The 13166-nt window shown below is 42.3% G+C and overlaps 1 protein-coding gene across 1 annotated transcript in view; it reads right to left on the reverse strand.

Annotated features, from left to right (window-relative positions):
* The window catches only part of MITD1 (microtubule interacting and trafficking domain containing 1), a 126255-nt gene that overhangs the window by 80523 nt on the left and 32566 nt on the right, over window positions 1-13166 (reverse strand). Inside the window, exon 2 of the mRNA XM_085622795.1 lies at window positions 11191-11289. Within this exon, the coding sequence (XP_085478921.1) occupies window positions 11191-11289 (99 nt within the window). The remainder of the gene's footprint in view (window positions 1-11190; window positions 11290-13166) is intronic.

The raw sequence follows: 13166 nt of genomic DNA on the forward strand, positions 1-13166 counted from the left end.
GCCGCAGCTGGGCCTGCTCCATGGCACAGAGGGGCGCTGATGTTCAGTGCCGAGTATCTGTCAAACGCATAGCTTCACCGACTGTACGACAAACTCCCGAGGCACAAAGTAAAGTTTATTTCTCGGCAGGCCTCAGTTTACTCAGCTGTAATTGGGTCGTTAGAAAAGCCTGCTAGCTCTAGTTGTGTCAGTGGCCATATTACGTAATTTCTTGTTAAAACGTCCAGGCGAGATTGCTACCGATTTTTTTTTTTTACACCGAAGATCTATCCACACTAGCACCAAAAGAATAGTACAGAATATTTTACCAAAGTTCCGCAGACAAATGACGGAGGAAAAAGCACATAACAAAAGTTGTTCTTAATAGACAGCGTTCTGCATAAAAATGTGACCTGCATATAATCAGTCGACACAGCCACCATAAACCGGCCACGTCTAAAAGAAGATTAAAACATAAAACTTGAGCAGTTAAACAACATGTTTACATACCAGTCCATGTATCGTCAGAAAACGTGATACCATGCAAAAAGAAACCAGCACAAGCGCGCCCCTCGCACGGCGGGAGGGGCCTGCGCGATTCCCTTGTGGGAGCGTGCAGCAAGCCACGATGATTGCGACTATATGGCGCCACCATACGGCGCTGCGCGCTCCCGCAAGGGAATCGCCACACGTGCACGCGTTGCCATTGGAAGCAATGCAACGTGTGCACGTTTTTGCCCCCAAAGCTGTGCCGATGGCTAAAGGTCTCTCTCCTATGCAGCGCATGCGCACGGCGTAGGCGAGACCTAAAAATGAACAAACTGGCGAACCATAACAATGTAGGGGACTGTTCCATAGATCACCCTGTACCCCCCCTCCCAACACACTCAATCCAAGCGAGTCCATAGGCACATGATGGCCCCCCAGCTTAAGTGTTGGGTGTGCATGTTGCCAGTCCAGCTACCCTCCGTATATATGAAGGGGCGGGACTTCTGTTCAGGAAAATGCACCTCACGGTAAAAACACTGAGGTGTAATTTTCTGTCTCAAGTTTGGCAGGTATTTTAGTCACTCCATTGTTAAGGTCTTGTCTTTGCTGACCACTACTTTAAGTTTTGGAGTTTGTACCACCTCCATGCTTACTACTCAACAGTTTGACCTCAGTGTGGTATATTGGGTCTTTGCTTGGGTTGGGGGACAGGCCCCTTCCTCTCCAATGCAGCCTCTTCCATCATTCTAATCAGTCCCATGCTGTCACTGAAGACATGAAGAAATGAAACTTTCCCTCTTTGATGACTATTAGCTTTGCTTGGAATATCAGCATATTTTTCAGGTATTTTCCCCGTAGTCTTCTTTTTACTGTTTACAATGTTTTCCAGAGGCATTGGACAACTTAAGGTATATTTGAATAGAGAAGCCCTCATGTTCTTCTGCCTTGTCACTCTGGCTTTACATTGCGTCATGGTCTCTAAAGTTCAAGAATCGAGCTATGATTGCTCTCAGCAGAGTCCACGTTTCAGTGGAGATTCCAGGGGTCTGTGGGCTCTTTAGATGGATAACATTTCTGACAAGCTGCCTGGACGCAGATTTTCCAGTTCTCTAGAAATTGTAATGTCAATGGACCTTCACATCTTTCTGAGAAACCTTGGAATCAAAGGTTGTTGCAGCGGGATTTTCCTTGGGCATCTTCCACTCTTGCTTCCAGTGTTTGAGTAGCATTTTGGAATTTGATCATAGTGTCACGCATTTTCTACACCAGAGATGTGATGTTTTCCACTGCTTCTTCTGTTGTTTTGGCTTTTTTCAGAGACCTTCCTTAGGCCAGCCCTGATAAGGAGCATCTCTATAGTACTTATGTCCATTTTGTTTTCTAATGCTGCTCAAGACTCTTTGATTGGGGATAGTTCTGCTGATAATGCTTTAGGAAGGGTGTTTGTCATTCAGGAGGTTCTGATCTGGTAAAGCAAGCTGCTTTACATTCCTTCGAGACTTGGCGGAAGGCTGCTCTCCGCAGCTACCACTAGGATAGCTTTCTATAAAGGTTGTCTTTAACCTAATCATCAATAAGGGTTGTTGGACTGGTACAAGGTGCCCACTTTAATTAGTGCACAGCATATACCAGGACAACTTCTCACATTGGTGGCATTCAAGCTTGCTATTGTTTTACCGGATAAATCTCATTGCTTGATTAACTGAAAACCACTAAAGGTATTAGGTACATATAAATCAAGACTAGAATACAGTAAGTTCTACTGAACTTGGAGTTGGGTAAGTCAAGGGTCTAGAGCACCCTTTCTCCAACTCAAGAGAGTTTAGTTCCCACTAGGTTACATGGGTGTGGAACTTTATAAAATATCTTCTTGTCCATAGGACAAGATGTTTCAGAAATCTACTTGTCCTGTAAAAAAATCTACTTGTTCCTTACAGTAAAGTCTACTTGTCCGATTTGGTACCAAACAATGAGGTTTCAATTTATGACAGCATTCTCATATAAGAGTTTAGATAGCAGCCTCTATGATTATGCCAGGGCTAATTTTACAGCAGCATTTGTATTCTTACATTGCTCTGGTCATGCCTCCTTTCTGATTGTACAGGACTCTTAACACACTAGGTTTTTATGTCAAATATTTGAATATTCACAGACCCTGCATATCTCAGTTTGACTGGGCTCTGCTCAAGGTTATGGTAAGACTGAATATGTCAGCACTTTCATTATATTTAAGTTCACTGCTCTAATTGTTTCGATGATCTCTCTCTAGTTTGAGGAAGAGATTTGTAGACTACCCTAACAATTATATATGTAAACATTCACTCATTTTTACAAAATGTTACTGTAAATAAACTTAGATTCTACTTGCAGTCCACTGCCTTGGTTACCAACTGAGGATCAAGGAGTCTGCCCCTGTTTGACACTGTCCACACTGTAATTTCTGGACAGTTCCCTTCATCTCACTCTACTTTGGTTCCCTGGTTTGCTAGAATTGTGATCATATACCAAGCAATACATCCAATACTTAGACCTTCATAGTTTGGCAATAATTTGCAGGTGATCTAGTTAAAGAGTCAAAATTTAAGCTATCAATATATGCAAGTTTGGCTTAGACACACAAAGATTGGATTTGCACCTATAAAAGTATTCACTAGCAAAAAAAGTTGTTTTTTCCAGACCTGGATTGCAGTGCAAATGTGTGCATGCGTGAAACGTACATGTTTAACGGCACCACAAACTCCTCTATAACTCCCTCTGCACCCTCAAAAAGGTAATACATTCTATGTTTGTAAAGAGTGTGCTTAGGAACATGGAACTGTTGTAGGTTTCCAGGCCAACTTATGTAAACTCTTATGAATTTCTGAATGTCGTAATTCTGCATCCATGTAATTTAATAGATCTATGGATGCACATTTGTGACATCCGGTTAGAAGTGGGGGCTCTAATTATTTTTTTTTAAGTAGTTTTACGTTGATTTGCATTTATTTTGTTTTTAAAATATTGACATGCACCAAAGCTGATGTATTAAATGATTCCTTAGTGCAATGGTATTTAATGTTTTCAAACTCTGCATTGTAGGTTTCTGCACACTACAACCATTTTAAAGTTGAAAAGATTTTTCTCTCTTCATCCCTTTTTCAAGGAGCACGTTGTTTGGGGTACATTGTCTGTTTCCAAAATAAAATCACCAATCTTGCTTCCACTCCTTTGTAAACTTGCATATAATGAAGGCGCCTTCTGGAAGCCGATCACATAGCCACAACTTGTTAAATGTTGCAGACAATTGTACACTTGCTTTTAATGGAACCCTTGTCAGTAATGCAAGCTGAGATTCCTGCTCACTGTTTTTGAATGTATCTGACTTGAATTCTCTACTCAACCTAACTTTAATGCACATGACCCGTGAACATGTTACACAATTTTGTTTTAAACATTAGCACCCTGACAAGCCCAATACATTGTGGGCAACTATACCTCTAGCAAACAAAGGCAAATTTCTCACTATAGTATTTCCCTGAGAAACTACCAATTTGTTTCAGAGGGGATTTGAGGAAGCCAGCAAGAAAAAATGCATCCGTTAGAAAACCTCAAAGACGGGCCATTGAAAAAATATTAATGAACTATGGTTCCAGCAGACACGGACTTGTCATGAAAGATGTCCAGAAGAAAGGTCATGCCTTTCACAACACATGCAATTTACTTAGTTGCCTCTTCCAAGTCATACCATGTGGGCTTCATGCAAAGTAAAGCTCAAACTCAACAAACCTAGTGTTCTGCATAGCTCCTGCACAACCCATGGGTATGACAAATCTCATCTCTAGAAAAACTATATCCACTGTAGTGCAGCTCATACACTTTACACCTCCTATGTAACAATTCTCTCATGCACACTCCCTTACCTAAGTTGGACTTGATCAGGAGAATCCACACATTACACGCAGGACATCTCCGAACCACCTTTTTAACAGCGCCAGCCTCTATGACCTATTAAAGTTTCTTAAGTCCATGAGGCTAGGTTCTTTTTAATTCACTTTCCGCATCCACCCCTGACCCTTCCTCTCACTACCTCTACACCACACATAGTACTGCAAAATCAGTGCTCCCGCGTAGTCGCTGGTCGTAGCACGCCCCGTCCCGCAGCAGGGCGGGAAGACCCCTATGATGAAGCATGACACCAAGGGCCCTTTTGGTGTGTGAGGTGTATTTAAGCAAACACTGTGTGTGTCCTACCAAGATAGGAAACGCATTCCTTTAAACCTCCTTAGAGGTGGATCCTTTTGTTATGTATGAATTCCTAAGGAGACGTATCCACCTCCAGTGCCCATAAAGGACACTACCTCTTCACTCCCTAATCCGGTTTTTCGTAGCATACGTATTATACAGCTTATTTCCTGCACAGGTCACGGTTTAAGATCATATGCAGTGTACCTCCGGTCCCGTGTGGATCTCATGTAAGACATAGTTGATACCTTGCATTACTATTGTTCCTAGCATCTTCAGTATACTGCACAAATCAAGCTCTGCACAGCCCACACTTGCAAGGCTTATTCCATTAGCACAGATAGTATCCTCTTTGTGCTGAGTGATGCGAAGGTGGGGTTGTTATAAATAAGAGGAGATCATTATGGTGAGTTATTTACAGTGGTACTATGTTGCTAAGGGAAAATACCTTTGATGGTTTTATTCAAGGGAGTAGCCAGAAAATTAAAATACCCCCCCAAGTTAACCAATTGTCTGACAGCATCAAGCAAGTGATGAAAGTGAACTCGAACCTCCCTAAAACTCCTTTGTCACTTCCATCCAAGCATCTATCCGTTATTCTTTCATGCTACAACTATCTGCTCATGTCCACCATTTCACCTTTACATCCTGTCATCTATTTATTTGTTCATTTATTCACTCTCACATTCCATCCATCGGCCATTCCATACACTTATCCATCTGTTCACCCATCCACTATTAATGCATGCATCCATCCACCCATGCATCCATCATTTGACTTACCCATCAATCAAGCCTTTCAGCCATCAATTGTTCCTGTTGCCATTCCTTTATTCATCCATCCATCCTCTCAGATTTTAATTTACCTTGCCATCTATCCATCCTCTCAGATTTTAAATTACTATGACATCCTTCTATCCACTTAGACTTTAATTTACTCGGCCATCATTTTAACCACCGATGCATCTATCCATCTCAGATTTCCATTTACTTTGTCAACCTTTCATCCACCCATCTACAAATTCTTTCACTCCCATCCACAGAGCCACCCATCCTTTCACCCACCCATCTTTTCATCCACTCATATACCCATTCCGTCACACATTTATCCATCCATCCATCCTTTCACCCAACCATCCATACATCCTTTTACCCACCCATATATCCATCCTTTTATCCACCCATACATTCACCCACTCATCTATCATTTGCCCCTCTTCCATCCTTCTCTCCCTTTCTAGCAACCCATCTTCTTTTTTCCTTTTAGTTAATCATGATCTTTTATCTGTCAAGTTGCAGATGAGAGGCCCATAAAAAATCCACCTCTGCTGTAGCTGCTATAGGGAGGGGTTCACTACGCCACTGGTTTTATTGGTGGGGCTCCCTTAATCAGTAGATTTAGCTTTAGAGCCTCACAAGCTTTCAATTCACTAAAATATTAAATAGTGGTGTCAAAATCCTATTCAAGAATGCAGCCATACTCACAAACAGACGCATAAATAAATAGGCTTAAAGTGTTTTTTTATCCGATCTCAATCCACTAGGCAAGAGAGGCAGCAACAGCTTTTTAAAAATATATGAATATAAATGCTTAAGTTGCATTTGTAAAGATGAATTTTCCATAAACTTCATGATATAATATTGCGCCAGGCACCACATCAAAAAAGTGGATTTTGACAACACTTTTTTGACGTGGGACAGAGCACAATATTTGTCGACCGTCATAATGTTAAGGAAAATTAATCTTTACAAATGCAATTTAAGAATGTATATTTTACTACGCTTTTGCTGCCACTCTTACCTAGTGGGTTGTGATCTGCTAATAGCTCCAGTGATCAAAGTAATAGCCACAGTGTGGGTGAGAACATCCACGATTTTGGCTGCCGATTGTGATAAGCCACGTGCTTTACACCAAAGGCACAAGGGCATTGACCTCTGAAGGAAGGGGCCACCGTGGCTGGCTTTGGGGAGTGCAGAGACTCGGAGACAGAGGATTATTGTGGAAGGCAGTACTTGCGCATTCTGCTTACAAGAAACGGTGACGGGCCTACATGCCTTCAGAGTGCAGTTGTGAGTTGGAGCCTGCACTCTGAATGAAACCGTGTAAGCAGAGGTTTTTTTTTCCAAAAGAGTAAGCAAGGCCAGCACTGCAACCTTCAAAGAGATGTCAGTGCTTCGAGCTCTGGTTAGAAAGGAGGGTAGCACTTCTGGGCATTATTGTTAGTGAATCAAAAGACTATTAAATCCTAGAAAGTTATGCCAATAAAATCAGAACGCCTTTGTAAGCAGGTCAGAAGAATTGTGGAGTTCTGTGCAGGGAAAGGTTTCTGCTGCAGGAAGTTGAGCCTACTTGTCCGAGGGACAATAAAAACTTGTTGTCCCTGTCAACAAACAATATGTCGTGGGCGTCGGGCAATAGGAATTCCCCAGCCCAGAGGTTAGGTAGGTGCCAACACCACATAACACTAGTATGTCTTCTAGGGCAGAAGCCAGTGGGCCTCTGACAACTAGATATGATAGTATCTCATTCCAAGAATTGAGAAATATGTGCACATCTAGAAACTGAAGACAGGGAGAAGTGCTAGCACTCAACGCCTCATAGAGATATTACTTCTAGATGACCTCAGAAAGACTCCAGGGTCTGATGAGGCAGGCAAGTTGGGTGGGACAGGAGCTGAGGACAGAGCAGGAAGTGAACACTTATTTGATCTGGACTTAAACCCTGGCCAGGAGGATCAAGATGATTCTAACCTTTAAAATCCAGCTCTTCCTTCCGGTGGGGGATAAGGCCCCAGTGGCCCTCTCTTTCCTCCACCAGGGAGAGTACACAGTTTACCTAGAAGATCAAGATCTCCTTCTGAGGAATCTAATCATTTAGGTACTTCTGTAGGGACCACTGCTTCTCATAAAAGAGACTCCTCTTATGAGAAGAAGTGCCAATTACTTGAGTATGAGACGACCAAACTCAGGATCAAGAGGGAACAATTGGCCTTAGACAGGCAATCCCTAGAGCTCCAGAGAGCTTCCAGAAAGTTGGGGCTAGAGCCCCATGGTGGCAGCAACAGTGTCTCTAGAACTAGAGAATATACTCGTGATCATAGGAACCTGAACAAGATGGTCCCTCCCTATCAGAATGGGGATGACATCCACAAATGGATAACTGCACTATAGAGGGTCCCTCAGGAGCAGTGGGCAGCTATCTTGTGGCTCTCCTTTGCTGACAAAGGTAGAAATAAGCTCCTCACTGTAAGAGAAGAGGATGCTGATAAGTACACAGTCTTGAAGAGTGCTCTCGTTGATGGGTTTGGCTTAACCACTGAGCAATACAGGATGATGTTCAGAGACACCCAGAAGACACAGACTCAGGACTGGGTTGACTTTGTAGATTGTGCTACTAAGGCTCTCGAAGGTTGGAGACATGGCAGCAAGGTGATTGACTTTTTAGGATTGTACAATTTGATTATGAGGGAGCAGATCCTTAATAATTGTCAAAAACAGCTTTTACACCAGTACCTGGTGGACTCAGATCTGACTTCTCCCCAAGAATTTGTCAAGAAGGCAGATAAATGGGTCAGAATCAGGGTGAAGCCAAATAATCAGGGTGGTGAGAAGAATAAAGATTCTTCCAAGAACCAAGAGAAATGTGGGGATAAATCAAAAGATAAATCCACTACAGTGCCCTATAAGTCCTCTTCTGGGGGTGGGTCCCAAACTCATTCCTCCCCTGAGAAGAAACGTTATTGCTTAGTCTGTAAAAAGCCAGACCACTGGAAAAATGATCCCAATTGTCCAAAGGGCAGCAATAAGGAAAATGTTCCTCCCAGCAATACTACCACTCCTCCTGGTACTACAAGTAGTAATCCCCCAGGTGGTAGTTGTGCACCCAAAAAGTTAGGTGGGTTCTCATGTGGAACTGAGGTAGACCATTGCTTAGAAAGGCCCCCCTCACAGGCCTCCTCAGTCTGATGGCCACTTTTACTGTCAGTCCTGATTCTTTGGGCAAGTACAGACAGGAGCCACTAATAAATGGTCAGAAAGCTGTGGCCTTTAGGGACACAGGGGCTAGTGTCACCATGGTGACAGGGAAACTAGTACCCCCTCAACAACGTTTACCTGAGTTTAAGTACAGGGTGACCAACATTGATGGTATCAGGACAGATCTTCCCATGGCCATTGTCAATCTCAGCTGGGGAGGGGTCACTGGCCCAAAGAGAGTGGCAGTGTCCCCAAACTTGCCTGTAGATTGCCTGTTGGGTAATGATCTAGAAATTTCAGCCTGGGCTGAAGTTGAATACCAGGCCCATTTAAGAATGTGCATGCATCACCTTACACAGGCTACAGTAGAAGACCTGTGGTTTCAGTTTGAATGGTCTCTCAGGGGTGGCATAATACACGCTGCAGCCCCTGGGAGGCCTCTGGGGTACCTATGCCCTGGGTACATGGTGTACCATATACTAGGGACTGATAAGGGTACCCCAGTATCCAATCTGGAGCGTACGTAAAGTACATGCAATCAATTTAGAGAGAGAGCAGATAAACTGGGGTCCTGATTAGCAGGATTCCAGTCAGACTAGTCAAGAACCAACAAAACACCAGGACAAAAGTGGGGGTAACCATGCAGTCAGATTCCACCTTCCTACAGTCAGTATGTGATCGTGTTTTTTGTGGTGTCCTGAGCACTTAAAGGTCCACTGACACACTCTGGACATGGTATCACCCACCAAAAAGGAAGGTGTCTTGAGCTACACTGAATCCAAACCTTACAAGTATAATAACTCTTGAAAACCTGCAGATGGACGCATCACTGATAGTTTTGGGTAAAAGGGGAATACCCTATTGTTTCCCATTGGCTCAAAATTAGGCGGTACAGTTCCCAATAAACGTAAAAGAAATTTAATAGATCTTTTGAATCATTACTCACTGTTCACCACTGGGTAAGGGTCATGGAGATCACTACACAGTTACAGGGCAGGTGCTTGGCTGCAAGTTGAATGGGGTGTTCAGGTTCTAAGTAGATGCAATACTTCAGTGCCACTGGCCCATTCTGAACCCTCTTGTACTTTAATTAGTTCTGCTTCCAGTCCAGGTCAGCTGGACTGTAAATCCTCCTGCCTTCAAGGTAAGTTTTATCATCAGACAGGTCACTCATGCAGGGCTCCTTCAGCTGGGCCTTAGCAATGTTTCCTCTCTGTCAGGGCACCTCCTCTACAGCCAGCCCAGCTTCTTGCCATCCGAGCAAGAGCACAGGAACTTCGGACTTTTTTCTTGTCCTAGCCTAGAACAACAAGAGTTTCGATTCCTTGCATCGTGCTGTGTATTTGTAGAATGCTTCTCTAGCACTAATGCGGCCCTAAAGTGCTGTGGAAACCTTGTTTACTTTGCTGCAAGTGAAGACTTGAGTGTAAAGATTGGTAAAGTGTGTACTTCTATGCAGGAAGCATTTGATGTTGTCTGTAAGGGCTGGAGAGTTACTGCATTCCTTTTACGGCTGACTGATCACTCACCTGGGCATGGCTTTGTCATAAAAATTGTCAGGTCGACAAATGTTTTCACTTTGGGGGTCACTGGGCTTAGGGCTTTCTAGAGTATCCTTCAAAAGCAAGAAACTGGCATTTAGTAGCATTCAATTGATGTTGTGGTATGTATTCTCTTCCTGGGAACGTCACAGATACCAAGGTGTGATGCATGAGGGGTGTTGGGGGTCGAAAACCATGTTTTATTGCTTTGCAGGAATACAGGTGGACTAACAGCTTTCTTATTAGAAGAGAAGTATGACCCAGTTTGGAGATCTGTAGTAAAAAAGCTCACATGCAAGCCTAGATAACCAGTAAAGGTGTCTCTTTGAATCTGAGGTGTCCTTTGGAGTGATAGGTTTAAAGTGTGTGATGTAGAAAGGTCAGACCAATCGCATACAGTGTTTGGTGAATAATGCAAAGGACCTTAAATGAGAGAAGGGTCTTGTCTTATAACCGTGTGTTTGAAAGCACAGTAGTAGTCTGGAACAGTAGTAGTCTGGAAGCAGTGAGCTTGATCCTCTATAAACCCAAGGCATGTTTAGTCGGAGTAGTCTAGCTAGGACAGTACAAGATCAATGGTAGTTTCACCTAATTGTGCAAATCACAGAAATGGAAAAAAAGATGTCTAGTGATACCTAGGGTCTACAAGGAAAATCTGGATACCCGATTCATCCGATGTGATAATGAGTGTTATAGTCCATGATGATCCTGGAGTTCATGAACTTACTGGCAGAGTTGAGAAATGTGTGATGACCCCTAGACGCCAGGATTAAGGTTGGATACTGGACCATCTTCTGTAGGCTAAAATGCATGTTTTTGGTATGTCGAGTTTCAGATGGTTGCGGGACATACATTTGTCTACTCTACTGCAAGCTGGCCTATGGCCCGAGTATTGTGCTGAAAGCACTCGATGTGACTTTGTTCTTGTGCAGTTAAAATCGAACGTTTCAAAGCATAGTATACAAATTTACAAATCAGAAACTACCTTCTTTTTCTTGATCGAGATGCTTTTTAATTTGTTCTGCCCTGTCCATGTAATCAGTAATTTTCTGCCTGTAGTGCACTTTCTTGATGTCTTTTGTCCCTGTGAAATAAGACATACTTACAATTACAAAATGTTTTATCCTTTGTAATACATATTTTAACAAACAACATTAACGACAAATCAAAGGGCACATGTGAAGCATTTCTCTTTAAAAGTTGTCCAAATACATATTTTAAATACATTTTACTAAAATGTATACACAAACTATTCTCAAAATTGGCAATCGAGTATTGCATTGTACGGTATCATTCTTATATAGTGCTTTCCTATCCTTGATTAGACCTCAAAGCATTTTCTAGTGTAGGACGAAATAACTGCTCTGTTTGATTAGTTTGTGTGAGTCTGAGTTTACAAAGTGGTCTATGTGGAAAGTATGTTTGTATCAAGTGTGAAGTTCGAAGGTGTGCTCCAGACATGTTGCCGCAAACTTGTGACTGCTCTTACGCACAGTCTGAAGAAGAAAGCTGTGTTAGGGATACAGTTGCAACAATATCCTGTTTGCTCTAATGCATCCCACTGCTAAATGATCGTGGTTAAAACCAGTTAAAGGAAGCGTTTGTTTTAAAAAAATGATGTCAAATTTATTTTCAAAAATACAATCAACATGAATAAAAATTTTGCCCCACAAGTAAATGATATAAAAGAGGGAGAGCTTTGCATAATGAGGGTGGGAGTGGAAAAACAGACAGATACACTTCAGGGGAAAGATCTAATTAAAGGAAGAGGTGGATAATAGAGTTTCCCATGGAGTGTCACCATGCATTAGCTCAAAAAATCCTCCTAAATCACAAAGGAAGCTCTTGTTTTATAAGGAAAAGTGGGAAAGCGAGGAGCTATGCATATCAAAGAATGGGCCCCACTGACCTCACCAGCCACATACTGAATGAAAAGGTCGAATAGCAAAATTAGTTTGGGAGAGGGTCTAGCTGTTAAGCGCTGCCTACGAGTTCCCACTCAAAAAGGTTCACTTTTGACTCACCAATTAAGGTGGCAGTGTCAAGGATATGCCCTGCATATAACATCCTGTGACAATTATTCGGCCTGTAGTTATTTGTGAATTTTCCTAATGCCTGTGAAGTTTGCATTTCTGGAAGACCTTCCAGCATCATCTTACTCCAGGTGAAAAATCTCCCTTACAAATGAAGTGATGAAACAATTAGTGGTCAATATACGGATTGTAAGATGATCAGCACAGTTCCCAGCACTGTGGGTTGTCAGTACAAAGCTTACAAAGGTCTCTTCAGTGTATCCTGCGCTAGAGAGAGCAAATTTAACAGCACAAATACAAGGTGACCATTGATTAGTCAAACACTTAACACAACTGTGGGAGTGTTATGGCACACCTTTGCATCAGGTCACCTACCTTCTTCTCTACATTACATTGGCATGATGGACAGCACTTGAATTCAGAAAGAAAAGCTCATAGAACGGGTAAGCATAAAGTCCTGGCAGAGAAGCAAAAGAGAATGTCTGGGTCAACCAACCATCAGATTATCAAAGCTTTTGCACAGAACCTGTCTATATTAAGAGACAGACTGTAATGTAAGATCTAAATGTATAGATTATTCATTCATATGAAGAAATGGTGGCAAAATCCTTAAACCAGGCATAATCTGACTGGGGAGAAATAAATTAAATGGTATCATAATATCAAAAGGTTCCTCTTCGTAGCTAAATGCACCATTGAAAGTCATACCTGCTGTGCTTGGGAACCAGATTACTACACAATGATATAGCAGCACTGTTCAAGGTATTCCTTTAAAAGCTCTGTTTTTTCGCATCTGCAAGTAAGGTCTACTATATGTACAATTAATTTCATTTCCGAGATCAGCCATATGGCAATGAAAACAAACATATATTGTGCCTAACCCACCATCTCTTTGATAAGACCAGTGAAGAATACTGACCCTGTGCTT

Source organism: Triturus cristatus, chromosome 8, assembly GCF_964204655.1.
Source record: "Triturus cristatus chromosome 8, aTriCri1.1, whole genome shotgun sequence".
Classification (NCBI taxonomy): domain Eukaryota; kingdom Metazoa; phylum Chordata; class Amphibia; order Caudata; family Salamandridae; genus Triturus; species Triturus cristatus.